This window comes from Prunus avium, chromosome 7 (genome assembly GCF_965620075.1).
Source record: "Prunus avium chromosome 7, drPruAviu1.hap1.1, whole genome shotgun sequence".
In the NCBI taxonomy this organism is placed as follows: domain Eukaryota; kingdom Viridiplantae; phylum Streptophyta; class Magnoliopsida; order Rosales; family Rosaceae; genus Prunus; species Prunus avium.
The window spans coordinates 29,105,691-29,129,053 of NC_142290.1; the positions used below are offsets into that span (position 1 = coordinate 29,105,691).

Below are 23,363 nucleotides of genomic sequence, written 5' to 3' on the forward strand. Positions count from 1 at the left end.
TCTGACCAGATTGTTAGTTCATATAATTTGATACGCTGGATCATAAAAATGTACACTTGAATGTGCGGTTTTACTTGGTAGTTTGACGCTTAGATTGTATGATAAAAAAAAAGTCACCACTTGTGTTAAAATAGATCTCTTCAGAAATGAAGAAATGGTCCCCCAACCCCAAGTGTCTCCTTTAAAAATTACCAATTGTTCTGCAATTGTAAGATAAGATGGCAAGTGTTTGGTGTACATAAATATGATATGAAGATTGTGATTGGATCTGTATGTGCACCAGAAAGATAAAAGAGAAGGTTCTGTATTCTTAAGCATTGAAAACTCTTTGCTTGTCTTGTACTTGGCTGTTGCTTATTCCTGTTCTTCATGTTCATGAGATTCATGCCATTTTTTTTCTTCTTTCTTTTTTCCTGTTTTCTTATGTATAAAGATTGGGACAGTAAATCACCCTAGGAAAAATTACAAATTACTGTAACCTTTTGAAGCACTCATAAGAGACTTTGCCTCATCTTCCAACTGTCGATCTTTTGCTGAACAATATAATTTACCAGCTGCCTTTGCCACCATGCTTAGTATTAGTAATCACATTCCCTGTAAAATTACCACCATGAATAAAAAGAGGAAAAAATATATCCTAAATGAAAGTGGGGCACGGGAAGGGGTAAGGTGGTCTTTTCCTTTGAGCATCACCACCTGTCATCATCAGATGGTTTTAGGTAATATAATCTTTTCTTTAAGGAGATAAACCGTGTTATTATTACCTGTCATTCCACCCTCAAACTAAAAAACAAAGTCTTTTGAATACTCCCAAAGTCCCAGCACACAGATGCGTGTTTGTCAATTCCCTCAATTTCATCTCTTCTCTTGGACGACTTTGGTCCCATTTTCAGCACTGTCCTTGTACATTGGTAAGTAATGATGTGATTTTAATTCTGTCAACTAGTATATCCTCTTCATTAGAATTTTCATTTTGAAGATGGAGAGTCGAATTCTTGTTCTAAAATAATTATTAAAAATTATTTGAAATTTTTTAAGGAAACGAGTAATTTCTTAATTTATTAAATTAGACTTTAATGACATTAGTGAATAAAATTTAGTCTAATTGAAAAGAACATTAACTTACAAATCAACGATCTCAAATTTGAACACATTCGTAGTGTGTGTGAGAATCCCGTCTCATTTATAGTTTAGACAATCGATTGTATTCGAAGTATAAGCATTAACTTAAGATTACTGCCAACAGAGTGCTGTCACCAACTTACACATGGCCTAAGGGTAAGGGGAATAGACAAGCAAGGCCAAAAGTTGAATGGCTACCAGAGAAGAGAACAATGGCAAAAAAGATTGAATCACTGTTAGAGCCTCAAAGCCTCATATAGCCCATAGACTGCTCACAGTAGAGCAAAGCAACGACAGCTCCATTCCTTTACAAAAATCAGATATATATTGGATGACTTTGCTGTGAAGTGGAAACAACCACCACCCACCTCCCCTTTTTCGCTCTGTTGCTGTAAAATCTCTCTAGAGGTCTACAATAAACAATTAAACAGGTCCTCTGCTCTTCTCTTATTTTCTCTTTTCTCTCTCTACTCATACTCCTCCATCCCCATCTCAACCTACCACTCTCTCTCTCTTCTTCAACCCATCGAGTATCAAAGCCAGCCAAGAGAGAGGGAAAGATAGATATTAAAAAAAAAAGAGGGAAAATGAAGAAAAGTGATGACAGTCACGTCTCAACCTCCAAAACCTTTCCTTGAATCCAACTCTACTCAACATTCACAATCCAAAGTATTGGTCTTTCATAGTCCCAAATATAGTCAAAATCGCAATAAGTTGCATAAACAAAAAAGACTGTTTCTTTTTCCCTCCCCAAAGTTGCCATTTGGGTCCAAAACATGACTGAGGTGCTCCAATCCCCATCCCCATCTCACTTCCCTTCACCCTCAAGCTCTTCCACACCATGTGCTCCACCTACACCCAGTGATGGGCCATACCCACATGCCCTTATTAACAGTCCCACAATAGAAGACAGTCTCCAAGGCTATTTGGGCTCAGAGGAAGAGGAAGAGGAAGAAGAAGAGGAAGAGGAAGAGGAAGAGGAAGAAGAAGAAGAAGAAGAAGAAGAAAGGAAAAGGAAAGAAAGGGACAGAGAAGGAGATCAGCTTTCGCTCTTGACACTTTTGGTGACTGCTTTCAGGAGGTCTTTGATTGGGGGGTGTAGTAGTACTACTAGCACTGATACTGGTAGAGGAAAGCTGTCTTCTATGGAGATTGGTTGGCCTTCAAATGTCAGGCATGTTGCCCATGTCACCTTTGATCGCTTCAATGGCTTTCTTGGTTTGCCTTCTGAGCTTGAACCCGAGGTTCCCAGGAGGGCTCCAAGTGCTAGGTCGGTCAATTACAGATTTTGGTCTTTTTTATTTCGTTCCATGTATAATTCTGTTTTGATTGAAAGGGGTTAAAAGTTCTCTCTTTTTCATTCTTAGAATTGCGTTATGGGTTTCTGATAATTGTTTCGATTATGCTATTCTTTGAATTTCTTCTGTACTGGGTTTCTAGTATATGGGTAAGCTTCATCCTTCTTGAAACTTTTGTCATGCTTGCATATATCGATTGGTTTGCATTATTCTTGATAAAGGTGGCTTTTTTTTGAATTTGTCTCGAAAATCCCGTGTTAGGGTTTCATTTGGTCGGATAGCTGATAAAGCTATCTAAGGTGTTTTCTGGATTGTATTGAAGCTGCATTCAATGATTGGGAACCCACATTCAGAGGCATTTTGTTCTTATATGACTTGCTGGAACTTCCTTTTATCTTTGTTCGGGGTTGTCACATGCATTATTTTGCTTTTCCTTGCTGGGCATTTGGTGGACTTGATTCTTCTCTGGAGCAAGTTTTTCTTTCACAAAAAGTTCACCAATTATTCTACTTTATTCCATCAATAATATTAGCTAAAATAATTTGGTGTCCTCCTATAAGCATCAAGAGGGATACAGTGGATGCCAATTTTCTGTGTACCTTGTAATATATGTCTGGTCTAGAATTTTCATCATGATTCAATTCTATCAGATTTGAGTACTTTTCTTGATGCTATGAGTGAATGAATGTGCTTCATTTTTCTCTGGTGTTGTTTTCTTCTTCTTCTAGTACTTAGAAATTGTTGGTTGGTATGCATATTTTTAACAGATGTTTCAAATTGTTATGAGTTGCCGAGTTGGTGCTTTGTGCTGCTCAAGTAAGATGTGAAGATAATATGTTTTTGTTCCAACGAAGGCCTGCAATCTATATCTAAATGTTCTGCAGAGAATAATCTTTGGACTCAACAATTTTTACCTTTTTGTGCCTGTTTATGTGACTTTTTGAGTTGATTTGGCATGATCCTTAATGTAGTGAAAATTGGGAATGGATACACCTATGTTCTTTATTGATCCTTGTATTCTGCTGCATACTTTTTAATTTTAAAACCATTTTCAAGGTTTGTGTTGACATTGATTTCATCTGCAGTGCAAATGTTTTTGGGGTTTCAACGGAGTCTATGCAGCTTTCATTTGATGCCAGAGGGAACAGTGTCCCCACAATACTCATTTTGATGCAGAGACATTTGTATGCACAAGGTGGTCTTCAGGTATTTCACCATTTTCCTTTTCTTCCTTTCTTCCGCCATGTCCATGGTAGAGAGTAACTGGAAAACTACATTGTCTCGGAGGGTTCGACATAATTTATAAAGTACAAAAGTTTGAGATTTCATTGACGCATGCAGCTTAACATGTACAAGTTTGGGCATTTTGGTATAATTCAAACTACCTTTAAAAGAAACTGAAGTTCACTCATTCATGCAGGCAGAAGGAATCTTCAGAATTAATGCCGAGAACAGTCAGGAGGAGTACGTTAGGGACCAATTGAATAGGGGAGTGATACCAGAGGGCATTGACGTGCACTGTTTGGCGGGTCTTATTAAGGTAAGACGGTTACCATTTGTTCAGTCTAGTCTGATATTTATATGCCATCCATTGGCCGAAATCAAGGGTTCTGGTTCATGGGTTGTAAATGCTCCATTCCCCCCTCCCCCAATCAACTGAAGATGATCTCATCATTGAGCACTTTCACTTGTTAACATGAGTTTTGACGTTTAATGTGCTATTGCTTCTCAGGCTTGGTTTAGAGAACTACCATCTGGTGTGTTGGACTCTCTGACGCCAGAGCAGGTAATGCAGTCCCAGTCGGAAGAGGAGTGTGCTCAACTTGTTAGGCTCCTCCCCCCAACAGAAGCCGCACTATTGGATTGGGCAGTAAATCTAATGGCTGATGTTGCACAAATGGAACACTTCAACAAGATGAATGCCCGCAATATTGCAATGGTGTTTGCACCAAACATGACTCAAGTGAGTGAAAAGTATACCCTGTCTAAAATTTTTAGAGAAGGAAGGCCAAAAAAACCTACTTTCATGCATAGTTTTCATTATTAGTGACATCCACGCCAAGACATTCTATATACTTGGGTAGGACTCAATTGGCTAGCTCAAATATCATACTCATGTCATCCATGCATTCAGCTTTAAAGGCGGACGCTCATTATTCCTCCCAATTGTCATCTTGAAAGCTTTAAGGTATAGATAATTAATCAGAAAGGAATAAGAAGAGGTGATAATTTGAGGGAGATTTTATTCCAACCGTTGGTTATTCTATTACATCCTTAATATGTTCTAAGACTGGATATGAGTCTTGTCACGAATCACACCTAGGAAAAACCTTCATTAATCTGATAACTACAGTGTTATTAATCTCTGCATCCAGTATCTTTTTTCAGTTTCCATTTAGGGTCTGATGTTATAGTCCCATATTGTCCAATGTTGAGGGGTTTCGTTTCTTTAGTATGTTGTCATATGTTTAAGGCGACCACTTGTGGTCAAGGCAGGTTTAGTAACAGTTTCTGTAACTTCTATTTATCGCAGATGGTAGATCCTTTGACTGCATTGATGTATGCTGTCCAAGTGATGAATTTCCTCAAGACTCTTATTGTCAAGACACTAAGAGAAAGAGAAGAGTCTATGGTAGAAACAGCCCCTGCCCCCCGCCTAGAGCCTACTGATGAGGATGGACACCAAAGTACTTTTCAACCATATCTCAAAGAGGCGAAGAAGGAGGCTAATAAGGAAAATGAAGAGGAGAACGTATTTGTTGGTAAAGAACCCGATTTAGAAAGCCCGGCTCATTATGCACAAGATGACTCCACAACTGGAACTGGATCTCAAACTTTCCTATCTTCTATCAAGAATATCATTCCTGGAGGAAATTGGTTTCTGGCTGATAATTGTCCATGTGAGGTTGTATCCCAAGTTAACTCTTTGACAAATGGGCTCCAAGAAGATGGTTCAACAGGTCCAGGTAGAGAGGCTCAACCAAACATTTGGAAGAGCAAAACAGGTCAATCAAGCGGTTCGAATCTGAAGAAGGGATCCAAGAAGGTTAGCGAGCAGCTAATGATTCAGACTGCTGGGCCTGCAGACAAGAGCAAGAGACCTGGAATTCTTAGCCGCATTAATTCGAGGACAGAGCTGGCTGAAGGTTGGCGTTGAAGAGTGTTTGGGGCTGTTTTTGGGTGTTGGGGAGTGGTGAAAAAAGTTGGTCTATGTTTCTGTCTCCCATGTGGAAATATTGTGTATGTGTCTATGTGTGCTTTAAGTTTGTGTGTGGATGAAATTTCTTAACCTTGTCACTTGTGGACATTTCCCTAACCCATTCTAACATTTTCTGTTTTTCAAGTAGAGATTGAAAATGGTTGAAAATTCTTTGTTTCACTAACAAAGAAAATAAGCATATCATGGAAACGTTTATCATTTCAATGAATCAAATAATCTTAAAACTACAATGCCTCTCCGGAGCTCAAAAATTTGTCTGCTCATCCAGCTCTATTGAATACTGGTACATATCCCACATTTATTGACTACATCACTTGCAAATTACAATGCTTGACAAAAATAAACATAAGTTACAATGATGAGATTTACTCCATACTAGAAAAGTCAATCTGCACTTCCCTTTACGTTTTTACGGAGGAAGGCACGCATGACGACTTTTTAGGGCCAGCAACATCTTATTTTCAATCCGTGAATAGTTTTAAAAATTTGTGAGGTTTGTGAGGTGCAAGAGATTTGGTAGCTTGGGTGGTCAAGCGCATTTACTCTTGCTCTTGTGCTTAAGCGTTTAACTTACGGGTCTCCTAATCTCCACTTGTATAATAGAGCAAGAGTGAACACAAATTGAGTTTTACATATTCATTTAAGGCTATTTTTTTGGACGATATTCATTTAAGGCTTAATTATTGATTTATCCCTTGAAACTCTATCTCAGTCTCATTTTGCCATTTGAAACTCGAAATGACTCACTCTTTACCCCTTAAAGTCCAACTTCATGTCTCAATTTACCCTATTCCGTCAACTCCGTAAAAAAACTCTGTTAATTCCTCTTATGTGGCACGGTGGGGCCCACTTCTTTGTTTATGTGTTTGCCACATAATTGCCACGTGTGCATCCATTGTTACCTACAAAGGAAAAGCTGGAGGTGACTTGGGTTCGAGATAGCCCAGCTCCATATTTTGTGTCATAAAGCCCGCCCAGCCCAAAACCCAACCTCCAAAGTTCCAAACTTTTCCACCTCCGTCTTTGCTTTCATCGTCCGAGCCGTCGGAGCAAGTTCGTTGTTTAATAAGCAGCCTCAATTTTCGACCCCAAAAAAAAAAAAGCAGCCTTACAACATTTTCAAAGAATCCAAGGTACTCTATCCTCGTTTCTTCTTTCTCTCAATTCTCAAAGCAATTCTTCTTTTGCTCGTATAGACCAGGAAAGTTCACTGCTTGCTTGAGAGGTTACCCAGTTTTGATTTTGCTTTGTTTTTCAGTCTGTTCATATTAAAATCGTGATTCTGTCCACGACCCAAATTTGGTTACAGTGTCACAGATTGGTAGTATGCATGTTTTTATTCAGACGCAGAGCGTTTTTGAGAATGAATATTCATGGCCTCCAAAGCAATTTTTGCTCTGCTCAGTCACCTCTGCTGCCAGTTCAACTTCCATCTCGAATGTATGTATTTATTTACCACACAAATTATTCAATACCATTGACTGCTTTGTTTAATCAAAATCAAAGATTTCCTTATTAGAAATGATGGTTTTTTTCAGGGAAAGTCATTTGTGGTATGTTTTACCTGAGGAGGTGAAGAGTGAAAGCCTTTTGAATCGGTACTCTGAGCTTCTGTCAATGTCTGAGAAAGACAGTGTTTTGGGTATGCGTGGAGAGGAGCTCAAGAAAAGAGCCTTGCTTGCCCGGGCATTGGTTCGGACTACCATTTCTAGATATGTAGGTCCTCTCATTTTGCTTTAAAAAACATGACTACTCATGTTGTTTATGTGGTTATTGTGACTGTTCTAAACATTTCTGTTTCATACTAGATCAGACAAACCATCGAGTAGATCCAAGATCCTTAAAGTTTAAAAAGAACAATCATGGGAAGCCTGAGGTATGCTTCTTTTTTCTTACCCATCGATGTCTTGAGAAAATTGTTTCTATGCTCCCATTTACTTGGTTGATTTTTCTTACCATTATGTTTTTTCAGCTTTTTTTTGGGACCACATTTTAATCATCTTATTCTAGGTAGAGTGGCAAATTGCAGATGACTGGCAGCCACCACCATTGCATTTCAACATCTCACACACGTCTTCCTTGATAGCTTGTGGAGTAACTGTGGATTCACCAGTAAGTATTGCGAGTATTCAAGGGGCCACTGATATATTGGATTTAGTCTTTGGATTATATTAGGGTGTCAATGAGTATATATGTAAAAAATTGTTGAACTTATGTGATTTCCTCTAATTATTTTAGATTGGTATAGATGTGGAAGATAAGCAACGGAAGTTGAAGAACCATATCTTAGCTTTTGCTCGACGGTACTTTTCTTCTCATGAAGTGGAACATTTAACTTCTATTTCGGACATTGAAATTCAGCGTCAACAGTTTATAAAATTATGGACTCTCAAGGTCTGTGAAACTGCTTGAACAACGATAATGCATCAAGTTAAGCTCTTATACATTTTTCAGAGTGCACACATTTTCTTTTATGTGATTAAATTGGTACATTCTGCTGGGTATACATGGGTAGTTGTGTAATCTGTTAGCATTACACTGTTAACATTTGCAATAAGCTTTTGTTTGTATAGTTGTCCAAAAAAAATTCCGTAGAGATTAGACAAGGGAAAGAAACTCTTGAAAGCACTTATAAGTATCATATGCAAAGTAGAAGTGGTGGGGATGATTAATGAAAAACATTTGAAAATAAGTGAGTATCAATAAAACTTCAATGTGAACTCAAGAATATACTAAAAACGCATAACTCCGCTTAATTGAATTTTGAGAGTTACGTGTAGGTTATGTTTTTCTCAAGCTTTTTCTTTTGCCATGGATCTCATTTCCAGGAGGCATATGTGAAAGCATTGGGGAAGGGCTTCTCTTCTGCACCGTTTAAGACCTTTACCATTCGAGTGAGGGATGCAGCTAAGAGGGGCCTTCATCCTTCTGGGGACATAGATTCTGAGGTATGTCAGAGATGGAAAACAGAAATTTTATTGCAACATGTGGAGGCTTCCTAGGTATCAAACTCATAATTCATGTGATATAGAGTCCACAATTGAACATAGCTGTTTAGCATGCTATTCGTTTGGCTACAAGATTATGAGCAGGTATTATGAGCCGTGGTGTAGAGAAATTATGGTCTAAAATATTGCACTTCTGGTCTAAAATATTGACCATAACTCATAATATACAATTTACATTTCTTTAAGATGTTTGAGCCACTGATTTTGTTGTTGTTAGATATCTGAAATAAGTGTTGAGTCTCTTGGCCCCGTGAACCTCACAACCAATTGGCAATTTTCGCTTCTAGAGTTGGCCGGTTCTCATTATGCTGCCATTTGCATGGAAAAACATAAAGCTGTTGGAGGTGAGAGTCTTGTCTCTCTTTTTCTTTTTATTTAATCAAAGATTATTATTCTGGATTAAAATGAAGGTAATGGGAAAAAAAAATTCACAATTTATATTAAACTACTTGCAGAGAAAGGAAATGCTCCCATGAAATTGACAGTGCGGAGAACGATTCCATTTGTTGAAGATGAATGTGTTACAGGAACTGATGCAGTTTTACCAATAGGCGGATTGAATTGTTAGTAGTTTTTATAAGTAATTCTATTATTCAATTGGAACTTATGTCCGAAACTGAAAATTCCAATCATGTCATATTTAAGCAATTGAAAGGCAAAATTCTCTCTCTCTGAACAGTGCCCCCATGGCCCTTCTCCATTGTTTGTAACTTGTACGTTGGAAACCAATTCTATTTTTAGAAATATAAATACTTTATTTTTAATTGACCACTTGAAGATTATTTACTGACAACATTCATAAAACAGATATCTGTACAAAACTGAGGGTTAGTCTTGCCTCTAGCAACTCGGGAAGTATGAATTATTAGTTATTTTAAGTCTGCAAATGACATAAAAAAAAAATATTTTCTCCTCATTGGAGAGTAATATTCTACCCTAATGACATGATTTTTTGGGCTTCTTATAAAAGAATCACCTAGAAACGTTTAACTACGTCTTGCCCCACTGGTATGGTAGGAGAGTAACCTTGCCAGTGATTCTCTTTATAGATATTTATAAAAATACCCAAGCACTATTTAAACATAGAAACATACCCAAAATGAGTTTTAGGTATGTGTGTAATGATGGGTTTTGGGTATGTTTATAAATGGATTTTGAGTGTGTGTAATGATGAGTTTTGGGTATGTTTATAAAGTGTTTTGGGTGTTGGGTATTTTTATAATTTCAGCCCCCATTTTGGGTATTTTAGTGAAACTCCCGATCTTGGATTCAAAATCTTGAGATAGCTTCAAGGTCCGTCGTTACGTATTGGATTTTTGGTTATTGAGACAATGCAAAAGACAAGGGTTACAAGTTTCCTTCAAGTGATGAGCAAAATCCATTTGATATCCCTATCCCAATTTAATGTGTCCATGGATTTTCTGTGTAACAATACATTGATTCAAAGTACAATAAAGAGAAGGGAGTTTCACTAAAATACCCAAGATTTTTTTGAATCCAAGATCTCCTTTCCAATTCAAACTTTTGGAAACTTGAATCAATCTTGACGCAATGCACAATTAGAAGCATGCTGGGAACAGTTTGGAATAACTTTTTAACCAAAGCTTGTTGATTCATAGATAGCTGTTAAAAGGGTATCACCAGTAGTCTTTACAAGAACAGACCCCATTCCTGAAATGATGAAAACGAGTTGCATCTCTGACAACAAACTGGCGATCCACAATCTTGCTAACCAACTTTATAAACAAGTGACAGTCTCCACATACCCTCAAGTTCTTTATCACTACGATCTCGGTCCCCGGTCCGGTGTTTAAGAGCGCGAATGCGACTGCCAATTTTTCACTGTGAACATTAGCACCGATGAGTTGTTGTTCGTTTCTTCCTCGACCAGGTTCCTTCACTAAAGTTTCTAATTCTTCCAACATTTTGTATATTTCTTCTGTCTGACAGTGGGTTTTATCCCCAGCCAAGAAAACATGAACTCTTCCTTTACATTCAACATAGCTACACCCCGGCTCCTTCTTGAGCTTCCTCTCCCTCATCATAACTCGAACCTTTAGAACCCCCTCTAGATTCTTTGCATCGGAGTATATATTCGACAACAGCACATAGTAACCAATATTGGTTGGTTCATGCTCAATGACATGTTCAAAAGCTAACTCTGCTATCTCTACATTTTTATGTATTTTACAAGCACCCAAGAGGGCACCCCATACTGCACCATCAGGCTTTACCGGCATTGACTCAATTAGTTCCTTGGCTTCCTGGAGTCGACCTGCGCGGCCTAAAAGATCTACCATGCAAGAGTAATGCTCTGGACCAGGCTGCAACCCACATATTTTCTCCATTGCAGCGAAATACTCCAGCCCCTTATCCGTCAATCCCGCATGGCTACAGGCAGACAAAATGGTCACAAACACTGCTTTGTCTGGTCTAATTCCAGTCATAATCATTTTATTAAAGAGCTCTGATGCAATCTCTCCATGTCCATGCAACCCATACCCACCTATAATTGCTGTCCAAGAAACTAAGCTTTTCTCAGGCATGGCATCGAAAATAGCATGAGCCTTCACCAAATTACCACACCTAGCATACATATTAACCAGAGCATTGTTCAAATACGGGTTGGAACCAAATCCACAAGACTCTATCCGTCGTTCTACCTCGCGTCCAACACCGTGTGCACCAATGTGAGTGCAAGACGAAAGAACACCAACTAGTGTCACAGGGTCAGGACTAACACCACAAGATTCCATCTCCTTGTACAAGTTCAAGACATGAGTAGCAAGCCCATTCTGCGCGTACCCAGAAATCATCGCATTCCAAGTAATCAAACCCTTCTCAGGCATTGCATCAAACAGCTTCCTTGCACGATCAACCGACCCACACTTCACGTACATTGTCAGCAAACAATTCGTCACAGACAAATCAACGTCAAAGCCACACTTAACACTACAACCATGAAGGCACATCCCGAGACCCAAGTGCACCGGAGCCGCGCACCCCGGAACCAAACCCAACATCGTAACCGAATTAACCTCCACACCCGCCGCCCTCATCCGACGAAACAACGAAACCGCATCAGAAAATTTCGAATTTGAAGTGTGCCCAGATATCAAAGCATTGTAGCAAACAGTTAGCTTTCTCGAGTGGGGATTTTCATCGAACACTCTACGTGCATCGTCGACCAAGCAACACTTACAGTACATAGAAATTAATGAAGTTTGCACAAATGGTTCGGGCTCGCAGCCGGTTTTGATGACGTGGCAATGGAGCAGGGAACCGGCCAAAGGGAGCGAAAGGGCTGCGCAGGATTTGAGAGCGAAGGGGAAAGTGAAAGCGTTGGGTGAGTGGCCATGACGGAGCATTTGGCGGTAAACAGTGAGGGCTTCGAAGAAGAGACATTGCTTCGATAGCTCTCGTAAGCGAGTGTTCCATGGAGTATTATTGGGTTGGGCCATTGTGGGTGGTGGTCATGGCGGTAGAGGGAGAGACGGTGCGTTTTGCTACAAAATCAAAATATGAAATTACCGAAAACTCCCTCGCGGGAGTTACCGCTGTAATTGGATGGCAAATTTATAAATTTGTTCCGTGAAATTGGAGGGTCTATGATAATGCGGTGGTACGCGAAGCACCTAAGCAAACCAGACAAGCGGATAATAGGCCTGGATAGAGCAAGTATCAGCTTTGGTCCGGAAAACTGGAAAAGAAATATCTAAACGGCGATGGAGGCCGTACATTTCTCGACCGTTGCTTCCCGCCATTTCTCAACGACGTCGCATTCTGTGTCCACGAACAGAGGCTTCTACGATTCGAAGTACGCGGCGAGGAGCTCGACGGCTAAGCTGGGCTCTTCTTGGACTGCTTCACGCACTCCTGCTTGGCTCACTTCTCGAAACTTGTTCACTGTAAGTTCAAAGCCTCAAAGGGGTTTCGCTTTCTTTTCTGTTTGGTTCCCGAGAAAACGTAGGAAAAGAATTTAAATATAGCACTGAAAGTTTCATACTTTTGCTCAAAATTGTTGATAGAGAGAGATATGGGGTTGGGTGAATTCCAAGCAAGTTACGATTACTAGAAAAGAGTTGCGGGGCATTGTGAGAGCTGAAATGTTTGGCCAATTGACAAGTGGCCTCGAATCGGCTTGGAACAAGCTCAAAGGCGAAGGTTTTGCTTCTTTTCCCTTTTTCTTCTTCTATGTTTTAGTCAAATTGTCTAGTATCAAGTGGGGATTTTTATTAGTTTTTTGGAAGCATTTGAAATTCCATAGTATGCTCACATTGATTGCTGTATTTTGTGCTACAGAGGTTTTGACCAAGGAGAATATTGTGGAGCCTATGAGAGAAATAAGGAGGGCTCTTTTGGAAGCAGATGTGAGTGGTCTTTTGAATTTTGATTCCTATGTGTAAGGCAAGGTGGTTTATTTACATTATCCTGCTGTGTTAATAGGTGAGCCTTCCTGTTGTAAGAAGGTTTGTGCAAGCTGTCAGTGATCAGGCTGTTGGTGTTGGGGTTACTCGAGGAGTGAAACCAGATCAGCAATTGGTCAAGGTAACTAGTTTCTCATGCTATACGAAGATAGGATTCTCTTGCTCGTTTCAGTGGAAAGCTAGGTAGTCTCTGTTGAGTGTTGACTTCTAATGAATTATGATACTCAGTTGGTGCTTCTTTCAGATTGTGAATGATGAGCTAGTGAAACTGATGGGCGGAGAGGTGTCTGAACTTGTTTTTGCAAAATCTGCCCCCACTGTTATTTTATTGGCTGGTTTACAAGGAGTCGGGAAGACAACCGTATGTGCAAAATTGGCTTATTACCTTAAGAAACAGGTGCATTTCCACAAGCATCCCTCTTTCCTTGTTCATTGATATATGCATTGGAGCTATGTGTAGTTTACTTTTTTGTTTCTATTTTCCTTTTTCTGACCCCATGACATACATCAATCACAGGGGAAGAGTTCTATGCTGATTGCTGGTGATGTATACAGACCTGCTGCCATTGACCAACTTGTTATTTTAGGTGACCAGGTATTGAATTTTCATTGTCAACAAAGTGGCAGATTACATTTTCATTTTATTTTTATTTTTGGTATGTTTTCATTCTTATGTTAAATTCATAGCTTGTAACAGGTAAAGGTGCCAGTATATACAGCAGGGACTGACACTAAACCCTCAGAAATAGCTAGGCAAGGTTTAGCGGAGGCCAAAAAGAAGAACATAGATGTAGTAATAATGGATACTGCTGGAAGGCTTCAGGTAATTCTTCTACACATGTGATTATTGGGTAATTCTGATATGATGTCTTGCGAAAGTCTACTGGTTGTGTTAACTTTTGGCTGGGGTTTCTTTTTGTTTTGTTTTCTTTTATTTAACAGATAGACAAAGGAATGATGGATGAATTGAAAGAAGTTAAGCGCGTATTGAACCCCACAGAAGTTTTGCTTGTTGTGGATGCAATGACTGGCCAAGAAGCTGCAGGTGTTCTGACTTATCATTCAATTTTTTGAGCTTTTAATACTCTAAAGTTTAATCACCCAAATTATACATATTCTATTTTCTTTTCCTTTCTTCCGTTATTGCTGCGAAATTGGATATAGAAGCAAAATTAGCACGTGTTACTGTGTACGATCTATCTGCAATATCATGTACACATAAGAGTTCCACATAGGCAATTAATTGCACTTAATGTTCGAGATTTAAAAAAAAAACAAATTCACACCTATGCAAATTAAATTATGAGTTTTGTAGCCACATTCATTGATTTGAACCATATTGTTAACAATTTGCATCCCATTTGATGATCTTCGTGCGTTCAAAACTTCAAATACACAACCGGCACAATTCCAGTTATTGATTTTCAGAAAGTGTAATATAACCATGTCACAAAGAGAATTATGAATACTTCTAGAAATAGGCTGACTATCTTCTTTGAGTTTTGCAGCTTTAGTCACAACATTCAACTTAGAGATTGGGATTACTGGAGCTATTTTAACAAAGCTAGATGGGGATTCCAGAGGTGGAGCAGCTTTGAGTGTTAAAGAGGTTTGGCTGTTGTTGCATTACTTATTTGTCATAGTAATCTCGCTTGTTCTGCCCCATTTCTTCATCATTAAATATCAGGGGAATGCAATACTAAGAGTAATTGATTTATGGTATAGCAGAATCATGATTTGAAAATCTCAAGAGTTGAGAAAATTAACTCTAATCTCAAGAGAAGAGATAATTAACTCTTTCTAGAGGAAGAATCACTTATGATATTTAGTTTTGTATAATTTGTCATGAATTTTATTTTCAATATTGTTCGTGGAGTGTAACAATATTTGAACAAGATATAATATGTGCATTCCTCTTTAGCATTCAGAGTACATAATGTTGCGTTTTCACATGCCATCATAAAGTTGCTCCAGTGGAGGTTGTTCAGATCCTTTGATCAAGATGGAGATGTCTTCTGGAATTGTTTTGTAAATTTGAGTGATGGGAGATAGTATTACTGCAGTTGTTGGCTCATTGTGGGTTTCTTTCTTGGTGGCAATTATTGAGTTACTGTTGAAGATAGTATGACTACGGTCATTTGACGTTTCTTGGTGGCAATTCTTTTTCATAAGGAGTTTTGTTAACTGTTGAAGTATCTCTTCTTGCTAAAATAGTTAAGCTACTGAAAATATTTTTCTGTAATTGTTTTCCTAATAATGAGTTAATGACAGGTATCAGGAAAGCCAATCAAACTTGTTGGGCGAGGAGAGCGGATGGAGGACCTCGAACCATTTTACCCAGATCGTATGGCGGGACGCATATTAGGAATGGGAGACGTTCTCTCATTTGTGGAGAAGGCACAAGAAGTTGTAAGTTCTTTTTCTTTCTTTTTTGTTTTTGGTTTGTAATTTCCACTATAGATTCCCTAAATATTTACATTAAACATGGTTATAATTGAGTTGTCAATATAGATGCGCCAAGAAGATGCTGAAGAATTGCAAAAGAAGATAATGAGCGCAAAGTTTGACTTCAATGATTTCCTGAAGCAAACTCGTGCTGTTGCACGCATGGGTTCCATGACTCGTGTTCTTGGAATGATCCCTGGTATGGGGAAGGTATGAAAGTTTGTTTTCCAATTTTCCCGCATTATTTTTCTGATAGGTTCTCTGGCTTTTATGTCTGTTGTGGCATACCTTGAAGGGGTGTTTTAGAACCGCTCTTGTGGTGGCCGTTCTCCATGTTTACTTATGAACCTGAAAATTTGATAGTTGTTGAGATCCAGCAAGTTCCTTTTTTCGGTTGTATTTAATTCTTTGAACTTTCTCATTTACCTAATGAACAGGTTACTCCTGCACAAATTCGAGAAGCAGAGAAGAGTTTAAAGATAATGGAAGCAATGATTGAAGCAATGACCCCTGGTCTCTTATTCTTTTTTATTTATTGAATCTGCCATTTAGTGGTGATACTTTAAAGTTACTTCCTGGTGCACTGTGGGTTATATTTGGCTTTCTGATTTTCATCTTCGATCACAGAGGAAAAGGAGCAGCCAGAGTTGTTGGCAGAATCTGTCACAAGGAGAAAAAGAATTGCTCAAGAGTCTGGGAAAACAGAGCAGCAGGTTTGAAGTGGCTATCTATGTTTGACATGTTGTCCTTGTATTAGCTTCCCTGAAAAGAAGGGTTTTATATGTTGAGTAACAATATAAAATTAGCTGCTACATTTAACCATATGCTCTTAATGATGTGAATATTAGGTGAGCCAACTTGTTGCTCAACTCTTCCAAATGCGAGTTCGAATGAAGAATCTAATGGGTGTAATGGAAGGCGGATCTATTCCTGCACTGAACAATCTTGAGGAATCCCTAAAAAATGAACAAAAGGTGCCGTATTTTCCATTCAGCTTCTGCTCTGTAATCTATATGCATGCTAATGAACTATGTCCCTGCTTTTTAGTTTTTCCATGCTTATGTTCAATTGTTATTAACTTTGCTTGGGAGATGCTTGTTTATCAATGTTTCATGGTTTGGATTCTCTTATCAGGCTCCTCCCGGGACTGCAAGACGGAAACGACGAACTGATTCAAAGAGGCAGTTTGTTGGCTCAGCGTCTCGGCCCAGTCCTCGTGGTTTCGGGGGCGGGAACTGAGTGGTGACAGCAAGGGGGATTTCAGGTCAATGAGTTGCATACTCTAGATATGTTATCGTTAGTCAGATATCTTGGGGTACAACTACACAAGTTTAACTTTGTGAAGTTGAAGCTCCTGCAATAGTCAGCGTATCAAGCACATTGTGTATTCACTTTTCTGTACGCAATCTGTTCTTGTATTAATGAGAAATTCATGCATCATTCCTGGAGACCGGTCCAACCATTGCCTTATGGTAGCTACTTTTTCATATTTCTTAAATCTTAGCGATTATGCTACGATCGGTCGCCCAGACGCATGGCTGATCTCAGGCCATTAATGTACGTGAGTCCATAATATGCATCAACACAAACTTAATTCCAAATGAATAAATATCGGAGAAATTGGTTCTTACTTTCTTTTTGGGTCCGAGGGTTTTGGGAAGTATTTCCTGACATATCCTACTAAGCAACGGGCACAAGCTTCAATGGTGAGATGTAGACTTGTCCCTCACCCCCTAAATATGGTTAGGCCCAGAATGAGTCACCGATGGTTTTGTCGGGCAGTTGAGGACAAAACAAGAAAATAGCTACTTAAAGACTCAGAAAAGAGGTACTTAAATGCTGACACGTGTTTACCAAAAAAAAAGGTACCGACACGTGCCCCTGCCTTACAATTTCTCTCTCTCCTCTTTTTGTTTCTGATATCTCTCTATCTCCCTCCTCTAGAAAGAAAAGCAAAGAAAGCAAAAACTCTACCTTTGAAACTCAAAGCAAGTTTTCCCACTGCAGAAAAATGGCAAGCCCAAAGCAAACAGAAGCAGGCACTGGAGATTCGAAATTTCCAGCTGCTAATGTGGATTTAGAATTGAATCCAGGCAAGAACAAGAATTTTGAAGAAGACAGTGGGCCATCTCTAGTAGCTACCTCCAAGGAGATTAAGGTGATATTTTTTTTCTTCAACTCTAACCCTGTCTTGATTTGTCTATATAAAACTTGAAAACATATTTCATGGCGCTGAAAAGCAAGTATATTACTTCTAAACCAGCATGGGATGGAATTAAAATTGTCCAAGTTAATTTGTTTTGTCTAATACTTGAGCTATTACATATGGATACAAAGATATGAAAAACATAAAAAATAAGGTACGAGTGTGAAAATAGCTACCCTAAGATGAAGCAGGGGTGGGAAAAATGCTTTAATATATACTCTTTTTGCAGGCAAAATGCTTTAATATTGCGTAGATACAAAGATCAGAAAAAGAAAACATGAAAATAAGGGGGAAGAGTGCACGTTTACAAAGTAAGAGTGTAAAAATCGCTACCCTAAGATGAAATGGGAGATGGGGATTGAGGGTTGATTCGAGGATCTTATGGAACCGGACCGGAGCTCTGATACCATGTAAAAAAAACCATTGAATCCTATAGATGAAGTTGTTAGAGAACCTCTTAACAATGTATCTCAAGCTAATGTAAACATTTTTAACAATGGAATTTCATGAAAATGCTTGAAACCCTGTTGTTCTTATGTGCCTCTCATGTATTATTGTACATGCACCAGCACTGTAGTGTTACTAATAATGTTGCAACGACTATTTTACAGGAACAAGTAGAGGCTGAAGATAAGAAGAAAAAGGACCAGGAGAAGAAAGATGCAATCCAGACTCTCAAGAAAAGTGTTATAGTTTCGGCGGTGATCGTGGCTCTGGCAGGTGCAATTTTTGCCATAACCAAGAAATTGAGAGAGAAATGAACTCAGCAGCCAGACAATAGAAGCAATGCCAAATTTTGCATCCCCCTCCCCCATTTGCTTCTGTTGTTATTAAGTTTTTCCTTCTCCTTTTGAAATGTCATGCATGCCCATATGGAAATACTGCTTCTGATGAATTTGATGTGGATTTTGGTGAACAATGCCCTCTTCTCTGTCAACGATACATGTATGAATTCTGTAAGGAAACATGTAATCTAATCCAATGTTCCTTTTGTTGCGTTTCTAAGATGGAATAAAATTCAGTTTCCTCTATTCTGGTTTGGGCCATAATCACAAGATTGGTACTAGTGTTATGCATTGGTAGCCGATAATCGTTGATTGGTGTGAATCTCGTATTAAAGCTACTAATATCTTATCATTTTGTTTCGGGAATAATTTTGTTCATCACTTTTAATCATGGGATAACGTTCCCACTCTTTAATTACACTATACAGATTCATAATGTTCCCTAAGCCTAAACTTCATTAACAAAACAATTTTGCTCACAATCTTTAACCCATTCACATAAAACTCATCATGTAATATTTTATTAGTCAAACCCTGAACTTTTATAATTAATCACAGTTATTATTCTGGACTGTTGTTAAGTTTGAAGCTGAAAATGAAACTCTGAAACCAATCATTTTCCAGAAGAAAAGAAAAATGCCCAAAAATGTCTCCGATTTCTCTGAACCGTCCTCCATCTCCACCGCGCTCCCTCTACCTCAAACACAAGCCCCTGCACCCCCTTTCCACTCTCCCAAAACCTAAACTTTCTCTGAAACCCTCCCTCCACAAATCCCATAATTCCACCAACGTCCCCTCTCTTCTTCCCGCCACCCCAAAACCCCAAAACGACCTCCCTTTTTCTCAGACCTTCCATTCTCTCACTTCTCTCAAACCCTACATTCTCTCCCAACACAAGCCAATCCTCTTAGGCTGGCTCTGCAGCCTCGTCTCTGTCTACTCTCTCTCCAAAACCGTACCCAAAATCGGCAAATTCTCCACCTTTATCGAAAATTTGGACCCCATCACATTGAAAAATGAGGGCTTGGCCGTGGGGGTATTGGTCCTCGCGAGGCTTGTTGCTGTGTATTGGCAGCAAGCGTTTCTCTGGGATGCGGCGTTGAACGCTGTGTATCGGGTTCGGGCTGCCGTGTTCGAGAAGGTTCTGGAGAGGGACTTAGAGTTCTTCGAAGGTTATGGTGGTGTTTCGAGCGGAGATATTGCTTATAGGATCACTGCTGAGGCCTCTGATATCGCTGACACTGTGTTTGCTCTTCTCAATGTGAGTAAAGTCTTCAAGTTTTGATTGATTGTGTTGCCAGAGCGACTGTTAGTGTGTTGATTGATTATGTTGTTTTGATTGGGTTTGTGAATGGCAGACCACTGTGCCCAGTGCTTTGCAGCTGTTAGCTATGGCTGCTCAGATGTTGGCTATCAGCCCTTTGCTATCTTTGATTTCAGCTGTGGTGAGGAAGTTATGCTTTATCTTTTGTGCACCTAAAGCTACTGATTATGCTCTTGGACTTGGTTGAGGGTGTGTCTTGTTGTGTTTTGTGTTTTGTGTTTTGGTTTATGGGTAGGTGATTCCATGTATGGCTCTTATCATCATCAGACTTGGCGGTAAACTCCGTAAGATATCTAACAAGGCCCATCTTAGCATTGCTGCTCTCTCTGCTTATCTCAATGAGGTATATGTTATGTCTCAATTTACCTGCCCTCTCTATTGTATCTTTCCAATGAGTGCTCCACTCTGGGTCTCGCATTAACATTTGCTGGACTTTCTTTGTCATTAGCTGGCTGATTGTGTTTATTTGTCATATGTTATCATTCTGTAGGTCCTCCCAGCAATTCTTTTTGTGAAAGCAAACAATGCAGAATTGTGTGAATATGCTAGGTTTAGGAAGCTTGTTCACGATGACCTCTCTGCACATTTGGAAAAGAAGAAAATGAAGGCGCTTATTCCTCAGATCGTACAGATTATATATTTTGGAGTGTTGTTTATGTTGTGTGCTGGTTCACTGGTGTTTTCTAGTAGTTCTTTCGTTAGCGGTAGCATGGCTTCATTTGTAACAGCGTTGATTTTTCTGATTGAGCCAATTCAGGTAATATTCTGTGATATGAAGAACCTCTACCCTTCTCAACTTTGTTTGTGGGTTTTTGTCATATTTGATAGATTTTCTTAACATGGTTAGTGTATAACTGGAAGTTGCCTTTTTAGGTTTCTTAGTATTTCGGAGCATTATTTAATGACCTTGACCTCACCTTCTTGAAATTCAGTAGATACTAGTATACTACCAACTTACTCTGCTTTTTGCTATTTATGAGATGAAAATAGTTTCAGCAGTCTCTCAATAAATCATTCCTGTAGTTGTCTGAAGTGTATTTGCTAATCATTCTGTGTGTTATTATTATTGTCAGCTATTGAGGAGCTGTCTTAAGTTATCAATCTGAATGTAAAGAATACGCAGGGTGTTGGAAAAGCATACAATGAGTTGAAGCAAGGAGAACCGGCTATTGAACGCTTGTTTGAACTTACTAGGTTCAAACCAATGGTATATTTTTTTTCCTGAATAGAAGAAATTAATGCTAAATTATGGTTTATTGGTCTCTGTATTTCAATCATTAATGCACACACACACATACATATATATTTCTTTGTAAAATTTAGTTCTACATTATTTAATTTTGAGTTAATCTTTGTGAAGTAAAAGGAGTTACTTAAAAGAGAGAATAGGATGGTTGCTAAAATAAATTTCTGAACAGAGGAAGCCAAATTTAGTTCTGAGGTCAGCATAGTGCAATCAATATGAATGCTCATTGGGTATAATTATATTCTTTTGTGCCTTTGACAAGATGCTTCATGCTACTTCATTATAACTCAATGTTGTGATAATTCAATGTAGTTATTATTCATGTTGCTTTGGCATCTATCAATTTATTCTTGAACACAGATAAAGGAGAGACTGGATGCTGTTTATTTAGACCAAGTTACAGGAGAGGTCAAATTTTGTGATGTATCATTTAAATATGGGGACAACATGGCTTATGTTTTGAATGGATTGAATCTGCATATTAAAGCTGGAGAGACAGTTGCTGTTGTCGGGCCCTCTGGAGGAGGAAAGACAACCCTTGTAAAACTACTTCTTCGGCTTTATGATCCTTTATCTGGTGAGCTCTTCAATAAAGATATAGCTTTTTCCAAAACCAGGGAAACCACTATCCCACTCCCACCTCTTACCTCTAAAGCCCAAGGGAATTCTGCAAAATTTCTCGACTCTTTGTTGTTCAATTTTGGAATATGAATTTTTTTTGTGGAGGCTGCTTATTGGATTTTCTCATTTTTACAGGTTGTATACTTATTGATAACCACAACATCCAGAGCGTGAAGTTAACAAGTTTGAGGAGACATGTTGGCCTGGTTTCCCAGGATATAGTGAGTGACGTATGATTATATCTTTTGGTTTTACTACATGCGCTAAAACACAAGACCTTAACTCTGCTTCCATACTCATATAAAGTTTGTCAGTTACCTCAGGTTGTTTGTGCTATTTGAATTTGGAGTTGTTTGATCTGCTTTATATGTGTTACATATACTATTGTTATGCACGAGATTGCAAAATGATAAATTGGTAAGTTCAACTAGTATTGGACTGTATTTTGCACTCTAAAAACTACTTGAAAAAGTTACGAAGTTTAGGAGACTGTTCTTTTGTATAATAACATGGACGTATGGTTAAGACTTGAGAGTTTATTTTAAGGGTATGATGTGAACACTAGATAACTAAAATGTCTGAAAGATGAGACTCATGACTCTGGAAATACAGTTTCTTTCTTCTTTATTTTTAATAAATCTTTTATAATATTTTTTTTGTTGTCCAAATCATAATATTATCTTGGTAACTTTGTATGTATTAGACACTTTTTTCAGGAACAGTTGCTGAAAATATTGGGTACAGGGATCTGTTGGCAAAAATTAACATGGAAATGGTAGAGGATGCAGCACGAACTGCAAATGCAGATGAATTTATCAGAAATCTCCCAGATGGATACAAAACCAACATAGGACCAAGAGGCTCAAGTTTGAGTGGAGGTCAGAAGCAAAGGTGAAGCATCCCTGATTCTAACATTGGTATTTAGCATGATTGTTAGGTCCAGCCTGCGAAAAGAAAAACTCATGTTGCATATGGTGATTTTCTACATGTTAAGTTTGCTAATCAACTTCTCTGTTTGCTCTCTTCAAATACAGACTAGCTATTGCAAGGGCACTCTATCAGAATTCTTCTATATTGATTTTGGATGAAGCTACTTCTGCTTTAGATGGCAGGTCTGAGTTGTTAGTTAGACAAGCTGTCCAGCGCTTGATGGAAAATCACACGGTAAGGATGAGCATGTCCTATCTGTTTGGTTTGCCCTCCGTTCCTCTCCCATCTTACAACTTTCTAATTTTGTTAACTGTAGTACAATCTTTTATCTAGATCTTGAATGAATACATTTTAATGAATCAGATCTTGGCTTGGTTTGTGAAAAATAGCTTTTACATTTTTCACTTGCAAAATTATGTAGAGTGTCTAAATTAATCAGATATTGTGCTTATTAACAGGTCCTGGTGATTGCTCATCGGTTGGAAACGATTCTGATGGCTAAACGAGTGTTCCGTTTAGATGCCGGAAAACTTGAAGAGGTAACCCGCTCGAGTCATTTGGGTGGTCAGCATATGGCATGGGGCTCGTCATTTGATTGCCATGGCAAACAGTAGCGGCATACATGTAGATAAATAGTGTGAATTTGTTTATTTTATCAAAATTGTACCAAAATAACCTAGATATGAAAAGTTACTCTCATTACAACCTCCTTCTCCTTCACAACTGGTAGT

General features: G+C 38.6%; 6 protein-coding genes across 12 annotated transcripts; 5 read left to right on the top strand and 1 right to left on the bottom strand.

Annotated features, from left to right (window-relative positions):
* Window positions 1-1,333: 1,333 nt before the first annotated feature.
* On the top strand, window positions 1,334-5,766 carry LOC110761273 (rho GTPase-activating protein 4). Its single transcript, XM_021963721.2, has 5 exons — window positions 1,334-2,392; window positions 3,506-3,626; window positions 3,841-3,960; window positions 4,153-4,383; window positions 4,954-5,766. Exons 1-5 carry the CDS (start codon window positions 1,899-1,901, stop codon window positions 5,575-5,577), a joined length of 1,590 nt encoding a protein of 529 aa, XP_021819413.1. The 5' UTR covers window positions 1,334-1,898; the 3' UTR covers window positions 5,578-5,766.
* An 823-nt stretch (window positions 5,767-6,589) lies between these two features.
* Window positions 6,590-9,419, top strand: LOC110761145 (4'-phosphopantetheinyl transferase superfamily). 3 transcript variants are annotated; one of them, XM_021963557.2, is made up of 9 exons: window positions 6,590-6,773; window positions 6,899-7,080; window positions 7,179-7,356; window positions 7,454-7,516; window positions 7,651-7,752; window positions 7,879-8,034; window positions 8,469-8,588; window positions 8,866-8,992; window positions 9,104-9,419. In XM_021963557.2, the coding sequence occupies exons 2-9, from the start codon at window positions 6,971-6,973 to the stop codon at window positions 9,214-9,216; spliced, it is 969 nt and encodes a 322-aa protein (XP_021819249.1). In that variant the 5' UTR covers window positions 6,590-6,773; window positions 6,899-6,970; the 3' UTR covers window positions 9,217-9,419. The 3 variants fall into 3 exon arrangements, with proteins under 3 accessions (XP_021819249.1, XP_021819258.1, XP_021819273.1); XM_021963566.2 differs by having other exon boundaries at window positions 6,950-7,080; XM_021963581.2 differs by having other exon boundaries at window positions 6,591-6,773; window positions 6,985-7,080.
* Window positions 9,420-9,996: 577 nt separating this feature from the next.
* LOC110761139 (Pentatricopeptide repeat (PPR) superfamily protein) lies at window positions 9,997-12,211 on the bottom strand. Its single transcript, XM_021963541.2, has one exon. The coding sequence runs from the start codon at window positions 12,107-12,109 to the stop codon at window positions 10,286-10,288; it is 1,824 nt and encodes a 607-aa protein (XP_021819233.1). The 5' UTR covers window positions 12,110-12,211; the 3' UTR covers window positions 9,997-10,285.
* A 110-nt stretch (window positions 12,212-12,321) lies between these two features.
* On the top strand, window positions 12,322-16,968 carry CPSRP54 (chloroplast signal recognition particle 54 kDa subunit). Its single transcript, XM_021963927.2, has 15 exons — window positions 12,322-12,556; window positions 12,677-12,812; window positions 12,951-13,018; window positions 13,095-13,196; window positions 13,320-13,472; window positions 13,593-13,670; window positions 13,773-13,898; window positions 14,018-14,120; window positions 14,584-14,684; window positions 15,347-15,484; window positions 15,587-15,730; window positions 15,958-16,033; window positions 16,148-16,233; window positions 16,369-16,494; window positions 16,655-16,968. The coding sequence occupies exons 1-15, from the start codon at window positions 12,374-12,376 to the stop codon at window positions 16,757-16,759; spliced, it is 1,725 nt and encodes a 574-aa protein (XP_021819619.1). The 5' UTR covers window positions 12,322-12,373; the 3' UTR covers window positions 16,760-16,968.
* A 131-nt stretch (window positions 16,969-17,099) lies between these two features.
* On the top strand, window positions 17,100-18,757 carry LOC110761463 (uncharacterized). Of its 2 annotated transcripts, XM_088256139.1 has the most exons (3): window positions 17,100-17,385; window positions 17,528-17,678; window positions 18,338-18,757. In XM_088256139.1, exons 1-3 carry the CDS (start codon window positions 17,357-17,359, stop codon window positions 18,485-18,487), a joined length of 330 nt encoding a protein of 109 aa, XP_088112265.1. In that variant the 5' UTR covers window positions 17,100-17,356; the 3' UTR covers window positions 18,488-18,757. The 2 variants fall into 2 exon arrangements, with proteins under 2 accessions (XP_088112265.1, XP_021819633.1); XM_021963941.2 differs by lacking the exon at window positions 17,100-17,385 and having other exon boundaries at window positions 17,465-17,678.
* A 242-nt stretch (window positions 18,758-18,999) lies between these two features.
* Window positions 19,000-23,355, top strand: ABCB29 (ABC2 homolog 12). Of its 4 annotated transcripts, none has more exons than XM_088256135.1 (10): window positions 19,000-19,772; window positions 19,870-19,956; window positions 20,071-20,178; window positions 20,326-20,592; window positions 20,950-21,042; window positions 21,442-21,658; window positions 21,838-21,932; window positions 22,406-22,593; window positions 22,737-22,866; window positions 23,091-23,355. In XM_088256135.1, exons 1-10 carry the CDS (start codon window positions 19,158-19,160, stop codon window positions 23,244-23,246), a joined length of 1,956 nt encoding a protein of 651 aa, XP_088112261.1. In that variant the 5' UTR covers window positions 19,000-19,157; the 3' UTR covers window positions 23,247-23,355. The 4 variants fall into 4 exon arrangements, with proteins under 4 accessions (XP_088112261.1, XP_088112263.1, XP_088112262.1 ...); XM_088256137.1 differs by having other exon boundaries at window positions 19,002-19,772; window positions 20,959-21,042; XM_088256136.1 differs by having other exon boundaries at window positions 19,004-19,772; window positions 21,838-21,923.
* The last annotated feature ends 8 nt before the right edge of the window (window positions 23,356-23,363 follow it).